The sequence below is a fragment of the Archocentrus centrarchus genome, chromosome 6, assembly GCF_007364275.1.
Source record: "Archocentrus centrarchus isolate MPI-CPG fArcCen1 chromosome 6, fArcCen1, whole genome shotgun sequence".
Lineage (NCBI taxonomy): Eukaryota > Metazoa > Chordata > Actinopteri > Cichliformes > Cichlidae > Archocentrus > Archocentrus centrarchus.
The window spans coordinates 9,878,787-9,900,552 of record NC_044351.1 but is presented as its reverse complement, the minus strand read 5'-3'; the positions used below and the strand labels follow the sequence as shown (position 1 = coordinate 9,900,552).

At 40.9% G+C, this 21,766-nt stretch overlaps 1 protein-coding gene across 2 annotated transcripts in view; it reads right to left on the bottom strand.

Annotated features, from left to right (window-relative positions):
- Window positions 1-21,766, bottom strand: part of insc (INSC spindle orientation adaptor protein) — a 66,067-nt gene that overhangs the window by 6,107 nt on the left and 38,194 nt on the right. For both annotated transcript variants that reach the window (XM_030730981.1, XM_030730982.1), the window contains exons 3-7: window positions 16,284-16,650; window positions 15,955-16,007; window positions 15,749-15,872; window positions 14,865-14,978; window positions 9,300-9,425 (exon numbers count right to left, since the gene is read on the bottom strand). In XM_030730981.1, the coding sequence (XP_030586841.1) occupies window positions 9,300-9,425; window positions 14,865-14,978; window positions 15,749-15,872; window positions 15,955-16,007; window positions 16,284-16,650 (784 nt within the window). The remainder of the gene's footprint in view (window positions 1-9,299; window positions 9,426-14,864; window positions 14,979-15,748; window positions 15,873-15,954; window positions 16,008-16,283; window positions 16,651-21,766) is intronic.

Genomic DNA, 21,766 nt, shown 5'->3' with positions numbered 1-21,766 from the left:
ATTTGATGACTATCATACAGAATTAACAGTCATGATGTGCGTCATGGGAATTGTACACTGCCTTTATCACACTGGATTATGAAAGAGCACAAAGCGTTCTCAGCCATTTGGGTGTCCCAGCTGTGAAAAAGGCTGCTCTACATGCACCATAATGCCTTCCATAAAGTACTAAGACAACCTTTGTGGAGACAGAGGACTAATGCTGCCCACCTGTGCAATGTGACTATATGACAGCTTAGTACAACAAAATATCAAGCAACTACCACATTTTACTTATTTTTTATAAAGAGCAATTTTTGGATGAGAAGAAACGTGAAATGTGTTCACGCTTTTTTAAGACTTTCATCTATGGATACCTTAATATGTAGGACTATGTCAGGTGGGCACCTCTGTTCATCCGCTGGAAACAAGTCATCCCTGTACAAGTACTTTGTCATCCCTGTCATGCTGAGTTTGTGTGTGTGTGTGTGTGTGCTGTTTCAATATCCTTTTTGCAAATATAAAAAACTACATTTAAACATGCTGAATCCTGAGTTTGGTTTTTGAAGCTGATTTCTGATTGCTGAGCTGAACACCTTTAACATTTCATCTTGTCACGGCAGGACTAACAACACATTTGCTGTGGCTGTCCAGACAGACAGTGATGTTTCTATGGCATCAGCTTGACTAAAGCCAACACCTCTGTCCTTAAAGCCATCAATATTATAAAAACACCACTTCCATTTAATGGCCAGCTACTAGAGTTAATGTGCCGCTGAGAAACTTGTATATCTGACTGGCATCGACCCAGAGTGTGTGTATCATCAGGGAGGGAGGAACTGGGAGTTATAGAAGAAAAGGAAGTACTCGTCCCTATAAACAAAACTTTTGTTGTGAGCATGAGGTTATGTATTAGTCTTTGTATTTGTGTGTGCTTAATTGTTTGTATGTGGCAGTAAGAGTGTAGACTAACAAGCCACACATAGAGTCACACAGAGAGCCTGAGATTATTGAAGCCATCATAAAAACTAACTTGTTTAATTCTTAATTCAAATAATGTTTGTGTGTCAGAACAAAAAGATGAAGAATGTCTAAAACATTGTGTGGTAGGATTTAAAGATGCCCAGGTAGAGTGCAGCAAGATGCAAGTACAGAAAACAGGCAGGCAGCACAGGCATCATCAGAAGATGTTTTATTCTTCTTCAGTTTGTCTAGTCGGTGTGTCAATCTGCAGAAAGCTTTTGGGCATTAGAACAAGCTCTATAAAAAACACACAAAAACACAAAAAAACACAAGTATGTGCATCTTAATTTTAATTAAGATGCACATACTAGAGCAAACTCATGAAGAATGTAGGAAAGACTGACTGAAAGCTCCAGAACTACAACTATGGATGGTGGAGAAAAAACATGTTTACACTGTTGTCATGGAAACACAGTGTAGCCATTCCATTTCAGAACAGCCTTTGAGCTAATATCAGAAAATTCTGTGAGAACACTAGCATCTAAAGTTGGATACAAAGTAACAACCTTTGGATTATTAGCCAGCTGCTTTAATCTCTGGGCTTCTTCCTGGCCACATTGCCATGGAAATATGATGTTTGCTTATGATTCCGTGTGACAGAGGAATTCTAACAAATCAAAGGATTCTAACATATCAAAAGATTCTGTCACATCAAAGGATTGAGCCAACCATATAAGTAGACCACAGAATCTGTGTATCTGCATTCAGCTCTCAGCAAGTCAGTCAGTGCACAACGACAGTGAAGCTAACCTGAAGTGAGAAAACGTTCTTCGTGGATGCAAGTGGAACAAACTGCAACAAAGTAAGCAACAGTGAAAACAGACCTGTTACTCTGGATAACAATAACTCAGGAACTGAAGACCTGATGATGGAAGCCCAAAAGGAAGTCCAGAAACCAGCTGAGTACAGCAAAGTTACAAAGGACTCAGGTGACGCGGTCACACTGGAAGCAGGTGAAATGGATTCTTTGAAGGTTCTAGTTTCAGACGTCCCTCTGCTGAAGCAAGAGAAGTCTGAAAAGAACAGCCAGAAGGAAGACATGCCCAGAAAATCCAGGAAATCAAAAGATAAATCAGTGACTCGCATTGTATTTGGGTTACCCCTGATGCACACCCGGCAGGGTGTGAGTAAGAGCTCACAGTTTGCAGAGATCCCTGAAGAATTTAAAATATTCTTCCAGCCAGAGCCTCCCAGAAGGAGGAAATTCCAGGCTGCCGCAGGTCCCAGACCCCACGCTGGGGCAGGACCCAGACCCCAGGTTGCTGCAGGTGCCAGACCCCACAATGCCGCAGGTCCCAGACCTCAGGCTGCTGCAGGACCCAGACCTCAGGCTGCCGCAGGTCCCAGACCTCAGGCTGCTGCAGGTCCCAGACCTCAGGCTGCCGCAGGTCCCAGACCTCAGGCTGCCGCAGGACCCATACCTCAGGCTGCTGCAGGACCCAGACCCCAGGTTGCCGCAGGTCCCAGACCCCAGCCTGTGTTGCTTTCAGAACCACAGCCATCCACATCCTCTGTTGCCGGGACCTCTGACTTAGTGGGAGAAAAAATCTTGGGCGAAAATGGAGGACAGACAGCAGAGCTAGAAGCAGAAAAGGCTGTCTTGCTCCAAGAAACAGAGCAGCTGAAAGCAATGCTTGAAGCTGGGGAAAAGGAGCTTGAAAAAATAAAGGCAGCTCTTCATCAAGAAGTAACTGAAAAAGACGGGATCTACACCGGTGGTTCACTGACAGTTGAACAACTGGAAGCAGCTGTCAAAAGTGAAAAAGAGCAAAAAATTAAGACAGAGAAGCTGTTGGCACAACAGAGTGATAAAAATAAGACTCTTAAAGATGAGCTGGCCCAGGCACAAAAGAAAGTTGAGGAGGAAAAACATCAGAGGGAGGAGGACATGTCACGTCTCCTGGCTGAGCACAGCAAAATAACCTCAATGATGAGAGCAGCAGAAATGAAGGCCCAGGAAGATCTCAAAAATGAAAGATCACAATGGCTCCAGGAAAGGTCCTCCATCCAGGCAGCTCTAAGATCACTACAGGAGTCCATGGACAAGAATATGGAGGAGAAAGAAAAATTTATAGCTGATGTAATGAGCAAAGTCAATCATTTAGACAAGGCTCAGGAGGAGGCTCAGACAAAAAAAAAGAAGAGATCTTTGTGGAAGAGATTTTGCCAGCTATTTAAAAGATCCTGAAGGATCCCATTGATTTCTCTACCACCGAGCTAACAACTAGCCCCAACCGGTCCCGGCAGATGACCGCCCCTCCCTGAGCCTGGTTCTGCCGAAGGTTTCTTCCTGTAAAAAGGGAGTTTTTCCTTCCCACCGTCGCCAAGTGCTTGCTCATAGGGGGTTGTTTTGACTACTGGGTTTTCTGTGTTATTGTAGGGTCTCACAAGATAAAGCACCTTGACGCAACTCACCTCAAGGTGCTTTTGATTCTGAGGTAAAGACCCAACAACAATTACACAGAAAACCCAACAGTCAAAACAATAGTAACCACATCAATAAACATCATTCTTGATGTGATTTGGGGCTCAATAAATAAAATTGAACTGGACCAAAACAAAGCAATCAAAAAACAAAGACCAAGAAAATAAAGTGTTACATTCAAATATCAATAAAACAATTGGAGAAAAAAAAATTGCCTTGTCCTGTCTTGTTTTTTTATATCATGTAATTAAGGTCACATTTCCTGTTTGGGTGCAAAGGCTGAATTATTTGCAGCAGCTGCTTCTCCGAGGAGCAGTGCTGTTTACTCAGTGTCAGAGGCCATGAAAAGATTGTCTGTAACCTTCACTAATACTGTTTCTGTACTGCGATGAATCCTGAAACCTGACTGGAACTCTTCAAACAAACCATTCCTCTGCAGATGATCAGTTTCAATGATTTTTGAGAGGAGAGGAAGGTTCAAGATTGGCCTATAATTAGCTCACATAGTTGGGTCGAGTGATGACTTTTTAACTAATGGTTTAATTACTGCCACCTTAAAAGCCCGTGGTACACAGCCAAGTAACTATTGAAGTTTACTCCAAAAGATCAACTGGAGAGAGAGTTCATTAAGCCATTCACACCAGCACTACCATATGTAACTAAGCTAAGTGCTTTTTTTTTTTTTTTTTTTAATTGTCTAACATTCACACACATTCATACTTCAACGCTTGCATCAGAGAGCAACTTGGGGTTTAGTATCTTGCCCAAGGACACTCTGTCATGCAGCCTGGTATGAAAAGACTAAAACTAATAATGAAACTTCTTTATGTTCCCCTGTGAAAATGCGTTTCCCCCCTGTGTCGGCAGCGCGCAGCCAGAGAGGCGGACCCAACTGTCTTCACGGCGTTTCTGATCGATTTCTCATAAAAGGACAGTAAAAGACTTGCTGGTAAATTAATTTGTTCCCATCTTATGGAGGGGGGACAGAATATTTTGGATGGCTTAAACATTTGGTTCCCCCCGTGCTCTTTATCTGGCAAATAAAGAGCAAATATTTTCATATTCACAGGAGTTGTTGTCCTTGATGAGAGGAATAAACACTGTAAAAGACTTTCACTGAGAAATCGATCAGAAGCGCCGTGAAAACTGTCGGATAGGCCTCTCTGGCTGCACGCTGCCTACACAGGGAACAGATTTTCACAGGGTAACAGAATTATTAGTTTTAGTGTTTTCATACTTAATCAGGTGCAAGATTCAAGGCGCAAAAAGTGACTATTGTATAATTAAAACTCACCAAAAGATACCTTTAAAGAATTAAATTCAATAACCAACTGTTCACAAGACAGTAGCACTACATGCTAAATATGTGTAATATTAAGGACACTCATGAACATCAACAGGGAGAAACAAAGAAAAATATGAACTCCAAAACCCAATAAATTCTACAATAAACTTAAGCGTCAGTGCAGCAGATTAATAACACCTACATGTGCTGTTTGACAAAAACAAACTCTTTAAAGGAATCAAAGCTCAAATCCAGCTGCATCCTGATGTTCTCACCACCTGAAGCTGCTTCTGTTTTGGAGCTAGCTTGGTTAGATGCTCGCTAATTAGACTTGCAGGGTCTTTGGCCTCTGTACAACCTATGAAGTGGCCGACCTCATGTCCGCATTTATGCTTGTGTAGCTGGATTGTGTGTTCATTACCTTGTGGTCGTATGCTAGTGTTTTATATGTGGTGCCGCGGCTGGGACTTTTATGGTCTTCGCTCTTTTTGCTCAGTTTTTGGCTGCAAACATATTTCTTCCTGTTTTTCACTGTCTTCATTCCCTCACGTCCATTCCGATAGTTTCAGCAGTCTCCCACCAGGAATTTGCTGACATTTGTGAGTCCTTATATTGATGCTTTGATTATTATTCCTGACTGTTATTCTCTAACTGATAAAGTAGCTTGCAAAAAGTAGTCATATTTCTCCAGAGGTGCGCACCAGGTTACCCAGTAGGATGAGAGCGGTTTCCGTAGCTGCCTTGTGTGCTCTTCTCAGGTGGACGTTGATGTTGGTGGTTTTTTCCTGACTGAGACGTGTTCCGCACATTTTTCATCAACCACACCAAGACACGCTTCTATCTGTGCTATCTCAGTCAAAGGAACTCCATATGGGACCCTGCTGCTTTCTCTGCAGCCCGCAGCCGTTACTTTACGGACCAGCACGGTGAGCGCGCGCGGACGTACACACAGTTGCCCGACTGCGCTCCTTGCTTAAACTCGGAGAGCGGTAAAAATTATTTCATATCAAACCACAAGGCTTTAAAAAAAAAATGACAATCAAGAAAATGAAAGTCAGTTTATCGATAATTTCAGTTAGTTTTGTAAACTCACAATTCAGTTTTTTATTTATTTCAGTTAACTACAATGTTTTTTCACTTTCAGTTTTCGTTATTTCACTCGTTTTCGTTAACTATAATAACCCTGGACCCAACCACCTTGGGTACATACTGTATACAGCAGCACCCTAAACTGCACCTGGGTAAACTGAGTGCATGAAGGATGTGCTGAATGAGCATGAATGTCACTAACACGTTTACCCGAAGCTAAAGCCAGCAGCAACAGTCTTCAGAGACGAAGGCCTTAAATCAGCCTCCTGTAGAGGTTCACATGGAGGGCCACAGAGCCCATCCAAAACTACTGCTAAGCCCCAGCGGCCTGGAGATGGGGAGTAACCTGTGGACCCCTTCATAAAATGGCAAACCAAAGGGTGTTAGCTAACCGTTTTATCACCAATCCCCACGTGGAAGGGAGCAACGGCAATAAAATGCTTCTGAGGAATATGCAGGGAGAGGCATTCCCATAGAGCAGTGGTTCTCAAATCCAGGCCTCATGGCCCAGTGTCCTGCAGGTTTTTGATGTGTCCCTGATCCAACACACCTGAATCAAATGGCTGAATTACCTTCTCAGTATGTAGTCAAGTTCTCCAGAGTCCTGCTAATGACGTCTATATTTGACTCAGGTGTGTTGAAGCAGAGACACATCTAAAACCTGCAGGACACTGGGCCACGAGGCCTGGATTTGAGAACCACTGCCATAGAGGGATCAGGAAATAAGGGGTGTACCCTGCCTCTGGCCCCATGACAGCTGGGATAGGCTCCACCCTTACCCACGACCCTGAAAAGTGGAAGTGGAAGTAAATGGATGGATGGAACAGGTTTTCCTCCACTTGGGGGCAGTGTTGACCAGTTCTTACAAAACTTTGCCATTGACGTCTACTACTCCGCCAACCTCTGCAGTAGTTCCTATCAAGTTTTGAGTATCTATAAGAGTTGAAAATCAGAAAATATTACAGAAAGATTTGTGTGCATAAACGCATAAACCACAGTATGGTAGTTTACTTACTCGCCTTTTTGCCATTCATTTAATTCTGAGAAAATGCAGTATGTGAGACGTCAGATACTTTAAATTTTCTTTAGAGTTTGCAGTCATTTTTCAATCACTGCTATCATTTAGGAAAAGGAAAAAAAATATGCTCCTGAGCCACAAAGCCGTCACTCCTGAAAACAGTTTGCACAAGTTTGCAGACGCACATCTCAAGTGGAGCTCTCAGCCAGCCACACCTGTCAGTCATATCTGCTGACGAGCATCAGTGCACCAAGCTTCACAGGGCAATTCCCTATTTTTGTCTCTGTGGACGTCAGCAGCACTGTGCCAGCGCGACCCACTGACGTGGAACAATCTACTCTCTACCCCACCGTTCGTCGGCTGCTCCCCTGTCCCCTCTTCCCTAACTCCTCCTCCTCGCTAAAATAGGATGATCCCCAACTCCTCATCTATCAGACCAAAGGATGTGTCTCCTTTAGTTTATTCTTGGCCTCAATCACAAATGAATTTTCTTATTTATTAGGAGCTATATATATAAAAAAAGTTTAACATAACTGCTCACAGGTTGAAGTTTATGTGTGATAAAGTCCTGCTGTTACGTTTGAGATCAGGGGGAGGATATAGAACATAAAGTCTTTGTGCTGCATGAAGAGCCCATTTGTCTGTATGAAACTTCTGAAGTGTCCTGGTACAACTCAACTCAACATAATGCTGTTTGGTTGAACTTCCACATGAAGTTTTACTGCTGGTCGAAACCAGTCAGTTAAACATTGCACTGACCCATCCTCCAGCCTATGTGAAGATGTTCCTTTTCCATGTTCACTGAGCGAATCTTTTCATAATCAATAAGCAACTTTGCCTTCCCAGAATTCACTATGGTACGATTACATAATGATCCGGTTGGGGATAAAACTAAGAAGTATAGCCACCAGTGCGCACTGCAGGTGCGTATGGGCCCCTTTTCTTGATCCTTCAACAGTGACAGTTGTGTTTCTCAAGCCTGAGTGATCGCCAGTGAGCGCTTGGTAGCGTAGACTTGCCTGACAGCTTTTCCCCCTGGAAGAGGCTGCTAATCTGGGGCGGACTTTGGTTCCCATTAAAGAGTTTTCATGCTCGGATGATTCATGCTGTCCCAGCTGCTCTGTATGTGAACAGGCACCATTGTGGCATCATTATTCACTGCAATCAGGTTATATTTGTCTTTCTGTAAACGCTCACTCCACACAGGTGTGTCTGTTGTTTATTTAGGTTGAATTCTCCATGGAGGATGAACAAAGACGGATGTATCATTAGTTTTTCTCTTTCCTACACACACACACACACACACACACACACACACACACACACACACACACACACACACACACACACACACAGTAAGAAAATGTCCGAGCTGCCAGCTGAGCAGTCAGGAGGTCTCATAATGATTTTCTTTCATCACCGTTTAGCACAGAGACTCACTATAATTCATGAATTATGTTTTGGTGTGTGGACTGTATTATTTTTTCCACTAGAAGGAAAAAAACATGTACCTAACATTTCTTCAGCTTTAAATTATACAGCAGTATTTAATGGTAGTTCCTCGGCTCAGAGGCAACTGGACGTAGTGAGTTCATTCATGAAAATTTAATCAAGTAAATAAAAAAAGTGCGACGCTCAAATACCGCTGTTGCAAGTTTACTCCCTAAAAATACACGCAGTTGTTCAGAGTCAAAAATGGACTTCTGAACAATGTAAAGCTGCCACATGAATATCAATTATTCACTATGAGACACGGGGGTGCTGCTGCATTTCATTTTACTGTGTGAGAGTAGGAGAGGGTAAACTCACCAGCGGCATGTTTATACTCTCCTATTGGAGGGGGTCTTAAATGAGTCCCGACAGTAATCAGTAACATTTTTATGGAACATGATTTTAAACACCAGCACCATCAGCAATGACACACGCTCACGTGCCATGAATAAAGCGTTAACTCTATAGTTTCCTCGGTTCCTTCATGATTACACACTTTGTTTATACATAGCCGAGCCTCTTCGTGCTGCCGCTGTTGGCACATTTTCACCTGTGAAAATAAACTGCAACCTTCCAGTCATAACACTGGGAATATGGCTGATTCTGGCTCAAATATGTGCTGCTGGGAAGAAGAACAATTGAATGTCTGAGCTATAACTTCAGCTAAGCATCATCTGGCTGGGCTGGAGCTACTCATGGTTTTTACTGGAAGTACTTTACTGACTTACTTTTATTCCAGATTGATGTCATCACTCATTCCCTTTTTATCTTTCTTGGACATACTCATTTTTTCCAGTACAGGAAAGTCTGGAATAGTGCCTCATGTACTGTTATTCTTCCCCACTTTAATTACTTTGTTGCATGTGACTACAAACAACTGACAAATTTCCTTTAGGGCCATCTTCATTTGTTTGCAGTTTATCTGTAAATCACCGGGCACCCTTGTACACATGTGTTTTTGTGTGAGTGTTTAAGTGAGAGAGATTTACCTTGTCCAGTTGGTTGATGCCTTCCTCTACACAGCAGATGGAGGCCACTGTTCTCAAAGCGTGCGCATAGAGATCTCTAAAGCGGTCCTGTCTGCAGATCTTAAACAGGGCTACCACAGCTCCTTCCTGTGGAAAAAAATGATATATTATATTTAAGCATAAGGAGAAAAGTTTGTGTCACTAATACGCACTGATGCTATTTTGTGTCGCATTTAATTCCCACAATGGTGCCATCTATCCTGTGAGTCTTGATCAGGGTAACAAGCTAAAGTTGCTAAGTGTTTATAAAAAGGCGTCACTGCAAGAGAAGTCTATAAAATAGAGAAACTAGTTTTTTTTTTGTTTTGTTTTTTTGCCCAAACTCTAACTCTAAGTTTTATCAGACTGTTTTCAAATTTAGGCCCAACTCTTCTGAAACCTTCACAGCCCTGACATCAGGTTTCTCACCAGCATATGAGACCAGATACATCATTTTCAGCTCTTGCCTTGAAGTGCACATAATTGTGCAAAACAATGGATCAAATTACTTCTTGCTAGACTGTCCTGTGAGAGCCATCAATCTCTACATATTTAAGCCAATAGCAGCATACTGGTTTAAAGAGTCCAAGAGACCCGGAATGACCGATGGATTTGGCCAGCTTTATTCAGCGAGCCTGCCAACAACAGAACTTATCAAATAACTCGCACAATTTATCATGTCAGGTTAAAAAAAAAAAAGGCAAAATATATCTACTTCATGAATGGAAAACACTAAGCAGAAAAAAAAAGATGATTTGCTAGCCGTAATAACTGAGCATTTTCTGTTCGATGTGCTTGGTGTAAACAAACAAAAATAGATCCTCCTGTATTGGCTGCATGTCCACTTTAAAGCACCCCTTTGACAAAAAACACTTGCAGGTATTGAATTCTATTCACTGTGCAGATAGCTGGAATTACCTGGAGGAAGATGAAGCCTGTAACTACCACCATTATCCTAATAAGGCAATTATACTGGGCTGGCATGTCTCATATGCTGCTAAGGCCATGCTGCCAGGGCTTGGAGTGGTTAATCATCCTGCCCTCCAGCCTGACCGCTACTTCCCCGTTTGCTGCCTACGCAGTATCGGTCCACCATACCTGGAAGAACTACCAACACTGCCAGACAGCTTTCAGGAAACCTTCTAAAATTCTGAGAGGTTTTCGTGCCGATTCCAAATACCTGGGTGGTGCTGGAGAGCCTGTTGCTTTACTGTGACATAAATGGTACTTAAAAATAATGTTCAAAATATGTCTGTGGAGATGAAAGATTGAATACACTTCTGAGCAATGGGCCTTTGGTTTAAATGATTTAAATTCATGTTTTCTAGCTATTTTAAGATACCCAGAAGTATAGAACCAAATTAAATAAGACAACACAAGGCAACAAATTATTTCTTTAGTAAAACTTGCATTTACACCCAAATTTCACTCAAGATCATTATAGTCAACAGAAGATTATTATTTAATCTACAATAATTTGGATTTGGCAGTTTGGTTCTGTCCTGGAACTTCCTGCATTTCCACTAGCACACAAAGCCTTAGGCTGGGAGAGCTTTTATTAAATCAGACACAGCTTAGAAAGGAAGAGCTACATTTTTATGATATTCTGAGTGGGCCAAACTATTGTAGCATTTACAGTATATGTAAAAGATACAGTAACGGCCAATGTAATCTTTCTTAACCCTTATATTGTGTTCAGGTCAAATTTGACCTATTTCTAAGGTTAGGTGCGGCAAAGTGTCTTCAGGGACACAACATAACATGCGATAATTTCTTCACGTCGTACGACCTCAGACAAAAAAACCTGCTGAAGAAGAAGCTGACCACTGTGGGAACAGTCAGGAAAAATGAAATGAGCTTCCTCTTGCACTTCTTGCAACAAAGGACAGGTGAAAGGTGATAAGGTGGCCAATGGCTGTCATATTGGATGTTTCTGCACAAATGCATTTGTGATGCGGACGGAAAAACATCCTGGATGGAACATTGGAAAACCCTTCAAGAGAAGGATTTTTCTGGAGAAGCTGGGGAGGTCTCTGGTAAATCTCCACACTGCCTCAAACCCAAACCTCTGTCAGTTTGGTGAGAGAGCTTCAGGCTACATCCACGCACACACACACACACACACCATATTGTTTTTCGATGTTCAATTTATGGTTCAATTTTCACTTGCAATTCTGAGTAAAATAAACTTGGTTTGATGGAAAAAAAATGAGGACTTTTGGCCTTTTTCATAACATCTATACAGGCAATATTTTTTAAAAAGCACAGGTAGTTGTGCTCAAATATTAGTCCATTAGACTTCATTATAAGAAATATAATGAGCAAATTTAAAAATAATTTTAATTGAAAACAAGTGGTAAATTATAAGATGAGGTCCATGGAGCCAAAAGAAATAACTGTTTACATGGATATACACAAATACTAAGTGAGCTATGAGGTGAAAAATAGATTAATATTAAATGATAACTATTTTTTTAAAGTATTTTTAGCTGCGTTAAATCTCACACACACACACACACACACACACACACACACACACACACACACACACACACACACACACACACACACACACACACACACACACACACACACACAGAGTTTTGTTCAGACAATCTTCACTCTCTGGTGGAAGCGCCTTTCTATTATTTCATCCCCACAGACTTTTCTTTTCACAGATTATTAGGCTTGTTGGCTCTTTTCTTTCCCCTGACAAACAACTTGCAGTTGGTGCTTCCACTAACTTCATCCTCATCCCTTAAATTGAGCCCACAAGAACACATTTATTCTCACACTCATGCATTTTGGTTCTTCACATCAAGTGAAACTTGACTACTCATTGGAAAATGCTTCTGTATTTGTGTAGTTGCATGTGTAACCCAACACTGCGTGTAATTTATTTCTGTCTCATAATTTTCTGACTTGTGCTCTCTGGTCTGGTTGTACTTGTTAACACCAACCATGCAGCTACAGGCAGTTTTCAGCAGGGTTTGTAAAAAAGAAAACACCGAGTTAGTTTTCTTATAGAGACTCTGTGTCTTACAGGATGAGAGAGATGAAAACAAAGGGAGACTGGGATGTGTCTTTGTGCAGTCTGATCCTAATAGGGATGTCACATTGAACATCTTCATGGGCTCTACTGTATTTCTAAGCTCTCTGTACCCACACAGCTTTGATGATATACTGGCTCTCACCAGGCCTGAGTTACTGCCATCTCATGCTCCACACGCCCTGCAGTTTACAGCTATCAGAGCAAGGACGCACATACGACCAATCTGCCAACACGGACGCTGTTATATCGGTATCTGTCATGACGGTAGGTAAACACTGAGAAAGCAAACTCACTTGTACATCGTCACACAGTCACTCTCTAACATTCCAGCTGCTGTTTGATTTATGGCGTGGCACATGGCTCAGTATTAAACACCGTCAGCTCATATAGCCTTTTTCTTGTGCTGGCCCTTTCTGTCTGATGGCTGGATGTTATCGCTGTGTTTGGTGATGTGTGCTATTCCAACAACACACAGAACATATGAATGTAAAAATCTGCATTACCATAAAACGGTAGACATGTATGACTGTGGCTCATCGTTGCCACACCGAAGAAAATAAAATACAACTTGACTTCTTTTGATGGATTAAAGAATAAATATCGAAAGGCTTTTAGATGAATACACAGGACATTTATTTGGTTTGTTTTGTCATTTTGAGTGGGTCATGAGCTAAAGGCAGACACGAATAGTATTCAGCAATAATTTGTATGATTCGTTCTGACCTGTTTCAATATGACAGATGTGTGCAATCAGTCATCCCAAATCAGTCATGATTGTGTGAATACTCAGAGTCTGATAAGCTGTCAATTACAGAAAATTGCTTTGAAAAACATCACCTACGAGGGTTTCAGATCACCCGAGAATAAAATGATTAATATGATTTGAAATAATGGGTTATTAAAATTAGGGCATAACATAAGAGTTGATAGATTTGATAACATTTTGTTGACACATATTGTTCAGTCTTTTCAGGTTAGATCATTTGTGCAGCACTTTTTTTTTTTTTTTTTTTAATTCCCTTCATGCATAGGTTCATAAAATGTTGGAGTAAACGCACATTTTTAATACATGTGATTTCCTTACTGTACAGAACACGGTACATTTTATTTACAGCTTCTATAATCAGCATTGAAATATTACCAATTGATCAAATGGCTACCTGTGTGTGAAAAACCCACAGAGAGTTATTGCATGACTGTGCTGAGCCTACAGGTCCAGCACATTAAGATGACCGACTGTGTAACCAAGTCATTTCTGTAATCGTGGGTTGGGTTAGACTCCACATCCACATGGATCACATCAGATTTTGCAACACGATTACTAAACAATTATTCACTTTATATTATTGGTAGCTATTAATATGGATGTGTTGATTCTACAACAAATCTTAGAGTAGGACTCTTGACATAACAACAACCATCCCATGTAATAAATGAGCAAAAACAGCAAATCTCAGCTCCTATTGTCATGTAAATTACAAGTTCACCCCTTAGTATCACACCGTTTCCCCTTTAAAGCTACCTCACTGCCTCAAGCTATCTGATATCTAGAGAGATGTTTAACATTATTAAACTCCACCCGTCTAATCCTTTAACCTTTTTGTACAACACACTAAAATCTTTCTGTCAGCAACACTGGCAAAGAGCTGGAGAGGGCGGAAATATCAGGTCCCCACCCAAGCATTTAAATGGCTAATTGCAGTTATTCAGTCCGTGAGTAAAGTCAGCAGGCAGTGGATAATGAGTAAAAATGTTCAGATATGAGTCAATGATACGCATCACTGTGAAGGGTGTGTATGAGAAAGTGTGATAGACAGACAGCTGAAAGCTAATTATCATCCATTGGTTTATAAATCCCAATTTTGAAGCTTCAAGATGGGTATCTGGAGAATTGCATTTTTTTTTTGTTATTATTTTTATTTATTCATTAATTTAATCATTTATTTTTGGGTCATTTTAACATGGTCTTATTTTCTCAGCCCTGGATGTTTCTACTTAGTTAAGAAAGGGAGGCTTAAAAGGTAAAGACACCTGAGCAACCTGAATGTGTAATCAGTGCTTACGGCTAATGAGAGCTGACAGTATCGATCTTACAGTCTGGCTGCATACAGGGTGTGTGTGTGTGTGTGTGTGTGTGTGTGTGTGTGTGTGTGTGTGTGTGTGTGTGAGTGGGCCATCAGGAAGTGTCTTATCAAAAGTATCCTAAAAGCGGTCGGCTAACTAATGGCCAATAAAGACTTGCTGTCCAGTCTGTCTTGTCTTATCTCTCAGTAAAATAGCTTTTGAGAGGCATGTATAAAGAGATTCTGTAGCTGGCACTCGTAGGTTTGCTGGTTAAGATGATGAACACTGGTAAAAGGTGGACTGTGTCATAACAGGAGTGAAACAAAGAAGCAAGATCCCAGTTTTAAAGTGAATCTACAGTACTCTCTCAATTTTAAGATTATCAGCAAGTGGCTAGGATAGTATAGAGTCTACTTTTGTGTCCCCAGTACCTTGGCAATGATGCTGCAGAGCTGAGGTCCATCCTGGGTCAGGGACAGCAGGTTGCTAATGGCACTACCAATGGTATGAAGACTGTCTGATGATTCAATCTGTTTGATCAGAACCTGCAAAGAGGGTGAAAGCTTCAGTATTTCATTCAATCAAACAATCAATCCACAGTTGATCTGAGCCTAAATTACATCAGTACCTTGTTTGTTTGTCAGTTAATTTTCTGTTACTAACTCACATGTTGTGCAACTATACACCCATTAGGCATGATATTATGAACGCTGACAAGTGAAGTGAATAACACTGATTATCTCTTCATCATGGCACTTGTTAGTGGGTGGGATATATTAGGGAGGAAGTAAACATTTTGACCTCAAAGCTGATGTTTTAGAAGCAGAAAAATGGGCACGCATCAGGATTCGAGCAAGTTTGACAAGGGCTAACTTGTGATGGCTAGACGACTGGGTCAGAGCATCTCCAAAACTGCAGCTCTTGTGGAGGGGACAGGGAAGGGGGGGGGGGGGGGGGGGGGGGGTCTCTGGTTGTCTCTATCTAAAAAAAATTAAATTCTAATATTCATCAGTATCTACAGGACAGTCAACCGTGATTTAAAGGCAGTCGTTATATTTACCCTCTGCAAAATTTAAACAAAAACCTTAACCAGCAGGGGGAAGCATTTTACCAGTGGGTAAGTGTGTTTAAATTATTTTAAGCATGTAAAAACCCACCAAAAACCCTCAAAACAGCCCAAAAGACAATGAACCTATCAATTAAAAAATACAAACCCACTTAAGTTGTTACATTTAAGACTTGTTTGAGGAGTCATTTTAGCACACAACAGCGCTGATGAAGAACTGCAATATATGCAAATATAGAAACGACATACCCGGATCTCATTGGCTAAAGCCATGTCAATCATGTTGCTGAATGAATCACTGACATCTGTAAGGATCTCATGGATGGCTTCCCTCATGGATTTCAGGAAGAATTCATCATCAGTGTGAAGGCACCTGTGGGTGCAAATAAGATGTTTGATTAAAAAAAAAAAGTTTTTGCTGTTTTGATTTGTTAAATTAGCATTGTAGCTTTTACCTCTCTGTAATATTAGTCAGCTCCATGCACTTTCCCAGTAAAGACTTCTCATACTACAACAAAAGAAGAATATTTAAGTGATCAGACCACTGGAGTTGCAATGTAAATGTTATTCTTATCCATGTGACTCTCAGTGGAGTACAGCTTCACGTGTTTGTAGATAACAGATAAGCAAACAGTGTTGACTAACGCAAACTCACTTTTAATTCATGTTAAACAGTTCCAAGTCATTAAAGACTATGAACACTGGTCACTTTTTTTCATTACTGTAAAATGGGCACTTTTTGGGGTCAAAATTCATTCAACTATCATTCAAAATCAACTATCACCTTCTGCATCTCAGGTGGCGTGCTTCGGGCAGCACTGTATTCGTGCACCAGTGAGCGAACATGGCAGTTTGCCCGTACAGCTGTGCTGTGGACCCTCTGCCAGCGCCCCTTCTCCAGACGCTGAAACATCTTTCCCAGCTCTGTGCTGACCACCAACGCTCGGCGAAGGAGTGTCTGCAGGTTGTTTCTGGCCACGTGGTCCCCTGCACCAACCCCGGAGGCCACAATCAGCTCTCCCTGCTGGGAGTCCTCCTCTACCCCGATGGGTTTGGCCTGGAGGACACACATACACTCCACCTCCGTCATGTGGCGGAGGTCTTCCATCCAGCGCTGGACTGAATCAACCTGCAGAGACTGTGCATGGGTACTGTGGGAGAAATAAAAAGAATAACTGTCTCAGTGAGAATGGGACTTTTTCTCAAGCCAGACGCAAACAGAATAAGAGCAAAAATATAGCTTTAAACTTAATATTGTTATTCACCCCATGTTTCTATTTTTAAATCAACACAATTTCAAGAAATACCCTGGTGTTCTCCCCATGTTTGCATATGCTCTCACAGCTTGTTGTGTATATCTGGTCCACGAGATGAAGGAAGATCCCACAGACCAGGGTTCATTTGCCTCTATTGATTGAGGTATGAAAAGAAATTTTATTTCACTGCTTCTTGCTTGCTCAAAGTAAATCAGCAGGAATTGCTTGTTTGGTGCACAAACAGCACCGCATCCATGTAATAAATGTACACAGTTTCACGCAGATCCTATAAGGCAGGGACAGTGTTATGTTAGAGAGGACATCATTAAAGCTGACTGGCCTGCTCACTAGATCTTAAGCACATTTAAATGAAAAAAAATATAATCATCTTTGCCTCCTCCACAAGAAATAACATGGTTAATCAGTGGAAAATTAAGGAAATTCAAAGTGATTGTTAGGAAAATTTTACTTGTCTGTGCCACCCTTGTCCTCTCTGCATATCATTCTTTCCTCTCTTTTTTTTTTTTTTTTTTTTTTTTACAATGTTTCTTCTTCTTCTTCCTCTTCTTTGTCCATAATTTACTATAAATCTGTTGTGATAAAGCAAACACACAAACAACTATTTGCTAACAGGGCCCTGCTAATTAGTAGTTCTCTAAACCTTTCATCCAAATATCAATTCTCATTAAATCTTAGCAACTTTATCCCATCATAGCACATCTGTCTGCTCTGATACAGACTACTCCTGGTTAGATTAAAGAGAGGACAGTGTGGGACTTAAAGATGGAGCCTGCTCACTTGAATATTAGTCACCTGCCTCAGGGGTCAGAAAGTCTTTTTAGCTTGCTGGACATTTGCATTAGCGTTTTCCACTGAGAGCTGCACTTTCAAGTTCCTGCTTAACCCACAAACTTTTCATTGTGATGCTCACAAAAATAAAAGGTATTTTTCAAATCACTGGGGAGGATATACATTTTAAACCTCAATTCATCACTGTCTGGGGAAAAATCGGGGCATGTTGTCTTAGTAGCAATACAGTATTCCAATCTTAATATTTAGCACTTGGGCTCTACGCAACAAGAGATATAAAATTAGCATTTAAACAATGTAGTCTTTTGTTTATTGATGTTTAGCTAGGCTATCATTAATTTCCTAACTTTGGTCTAGTTCACTGTTAGTTGCAACACAGCATTACTATCAATAGTAATATCAATAGCACATAATTAACTAACCAATTAAAGTAACATTATCATAAACTTAGTTATAGTTATAATTAGTTATTTTGGGAAGTTACCTCGAGCAAAAAAAAAAAAACAACAAAAAAAAAAACATTCTAGGTAAATTCCCCATCCTCCCATTCATTCATTCACATATAGACTGGGTAATATATTAAGAATAAAAGGATACCACATTGTTTGATGGAAATGGAAAAATTAGAGACAGCTGAATTCAAATATACCCCAAAAAACAGTGTGAAAAGATGATGCAGCAGGCTACTCAGTTTTGCCAAAATTGCATTGTGGCAAATCAAAATGTACTCAGTAGTTTGCATGGCCCCCTCGTGCTTGCATGTATGCCTGACAATGTTGGGGCATGCTCCTAATGATATGATGGATGGTGTTCTAGGGATCTCCGCCTAGATCTGGATCAGGGCATCACTGAGCTCCTGAACAGTCTGAGGTGCAACCTGGCAGTGTTGGATGAATCCAAACATAATGTCCCAGAGGTGTTCTACTGGATTTAGATCAGGTGAGCCTGATACCTAATGGCAGTCTGGATCCCTTTAAAGGTCTGTGCATCCCTCAATGGATATGCCTCCCCAGGCCATCACTGACCCACCACCAAACCGGTCATGCTGAATGATGTTACAGGCAGCATAATGTTCACCATGCCTTTTCCAAACTCTTTCAGGTCTGTCACATGTGCTAAGGGTGAACCTGCTCTCACCTGTGAAAAGCACAGCACCAGTGGTGGACCTACCAATTCTGGGATTCTATGGCCAATGCCAATCAGGCTCCACAGTGAAGGGTGTTGAGCACAGAGCCCGCTAGAGGACATCAGGCCCTCAGGTCACTCTCATGAAATCTGTTTCTAAGTGTTTGATCAAAGACATTCACACCAGTGGCCTCCTGGAGGTCATTTTGTAGCTCTACCAGTGCCTATCCTGTTCCTCCTTGCAAAAAAAGAGCAGATACCAGTCCTGCTGCTGGGTTAAGGATCTTCTACGGCCCTGTCCAGCTCTCCTAGAGTAACTGCCTGTCCCCTGAAATCTTTTCCATGCTCTTTAGACCGTGCTGAGAGACACAGCAAACCTTCTGGCAATGGGACATATTCATGTGCCATCCTGGAGGAGTTGGACTATCTGTGCAACCTCTGTCGGGTCCAGGTATCACCTCATGCTACCAGTAGTGACACTGACCCTAGCCAAATGCAAAACTAGTGAAAAAAATAGTCAGAAAAGATGAGGAAGAAAAAATGTTAGTGGCTTTCATCTGTACAAACCATTCCTGTTTTGGGGGTTGTCTCATTGTTGCCCGTCTAGTGCACCTGTTGTTAATTTCATTAACACCAAAGCAGCTAAAACTTAGTAGCAACCCCCTCTGCTACTTAAGTGACCAGATCAATATCCCACAAGTTTAACTGACTTGATGCTAAACTCGCAATAAAAAGTGTTCCTTTCATTTTTTTGAGCAGTAAATAAGTTGAGTTGATGTGTATCAAAGGCTCTGTTAAAAAATAATCCAAAAACTGAGTGGCTATTCTTTTAAGAAAAGATATCAAAAGTTTGATTAATATAATGAAACAAAATGAAGCAACTAGACTGGGAATTGATGCCTTAAATTTTAGTTAGTTTTGGTTTCATTTCCATTCACAAATGCTACAATCCAAAATTACAAACTTCTAAAGCACATCTGAACTGGCCTCGAGGAAGCAGTGGGCCTCGACACACCATTTGGGAACCACTGATATAGGTTATACATGCAAACTCCATTACAGCCTCTGGAAACTACAACATTCAATTCTCAAACACCAAAATCAATAATGTGTAGTCAAGGTCAGTTATTCACAGATAATTGCCATCTTCTGTCCTTGTTAGTCTAATCCCTCATTTCCCCTCAGGATTGTGATGGCTTTAAGATCAGCTTTACTGAGCAAACACTCTCCCCACTTCAATCTCTCCCAGCAATGACCCTAATGAAGGTAGGCTTAAGGGGGCAATCCAGAGGCCGACATCCAGTGAGGCAAAGCTCCCAGAAAGAGGATGGGTCGATGGCTACAACAGCCACCTCTGCTATGAGTGAACACATAGGAAAGGGTCTCTAATGAAGATGGATATTTTCCCCTTGGCTCTCAGGCACTGCAGTTTGTGTGAAATGGCAGCTGGCTAGACATATTTTGATATTGCATTGGTATTGAGTGTTGGCTGATATCACCCAAATTAAGCATTGTTGTGTGTGCATTTATTACTGTAGGTAATAAATTTTCTGGGTGAACCTTTATATATCAGCAATAGCTGGTTACACAAGAAAGAATCATTAGAAAGCCACAACTCTAATTATATCTAATGCCATAATAAACCTGATTACAGGGCAGCTGTGTACTAGAGAATGGATCAGCACATTTATATCACATTAATTTAAATACTAAGGTGGCCATGAAAGCCATAGCATGCATGTACTGGTAATATATATTCAGTCATCTGAAGAGGGATATAGTGGCTGTAGATAGAGGCAGCTCAGTGGTTCAAAAACTCTGTGGCAGATAAATCTCCTTCAGTTGTGAGAGAATAAAGATGTAATTAGCTATAAATTTAAACTTGAGTAAGTAACTGCACAGAATAGTAAGCATTAATATGGAGCTTACTCTGCTAAGCTTCAGTGATCATCAGATATGAGGTTTCGCTTAACCCTACCAAGGCAATTAAAGATATTAATTTCTTCTAAATGTTCCTTGCAAATAAAATACTACTGAACTCTGTTTCCACCCTTTTTTTTCACTTATTTGAAAAGCTCTTAAAAAACCTCTGTCCTGTGCTGGTGATTTGTCATACAGTGGTGAATAACACAGTGAGTCAACCTAAGTGCTAAATTAGCCACAAAGAGTTTGATAACTGCCAAAACTAGAGGTTTGTTAATTATAGTTTTCATTTGTTGGTGGTTTATTGGATGACAAAGAAAGAGAAAAAAAAAAGTCTAATGGTAAAATGCGAATATTTGCAACTCTTTCCAGAATGTTCTCATTTCTATCAGTCATTTATATCATAGCATCACATAAGGATGAACCCATCTGGATTTACACAACCAGCAAGCCTCAAAACACTCCCGTCATCACAGATGAAAATAAATAAATAAAAGATAATAATAGGTTTGTTTTCCAAAGGAGGGGAAGTGGTGCACTTCAGCTTGCAGGGCATGACAAATATTTACATGCGGGGCCAAAAGAGGGTCAGGCAACAGTAACTCTATTATCCCAGACAGGAATCCTGCAGTGATGAAGCATCCGTGCTCATCTGCTGGCAGCTGGCAGCAAACTGAGTGATGGTGGCGGCAGAAGAGACGGGAGCCGGTTAATAGGCGATATCTGTGTTTTTGCTACACCCTTCTGTTGTTGTCTGTTTTTTATTTATTATGATGAGGTAGGAGGGATACAGGCTGCTGTTCAATAGTGCAAATTCACTCAATAGTAGGGTTTCTTGCACAAAGTTTTTCATCCTATGCACCTTTGCAAATAGGAAAACACAGAGTATACAACAGGTTCAGCTGTTTAAAAAAAGGGTAAACTTGCAACATGCAGAAATTTATTCAAGAATGTAAAGTGCAGTGGGGAAAAATTAACTGAGAAATACAATCTCTGATTAAGAGGAGTAGCTGATCTTCATCGAAAAGGGTGAATCCTCTATAGATTTACAGAAGAAGCCGGGTTGGTGTGCCACAGTGAACTTACCCTTCCTGTAACACATCAGGGGAGAATTATAAATGGAGCTTTTAGATGATTCACTTTTTAACTTTTT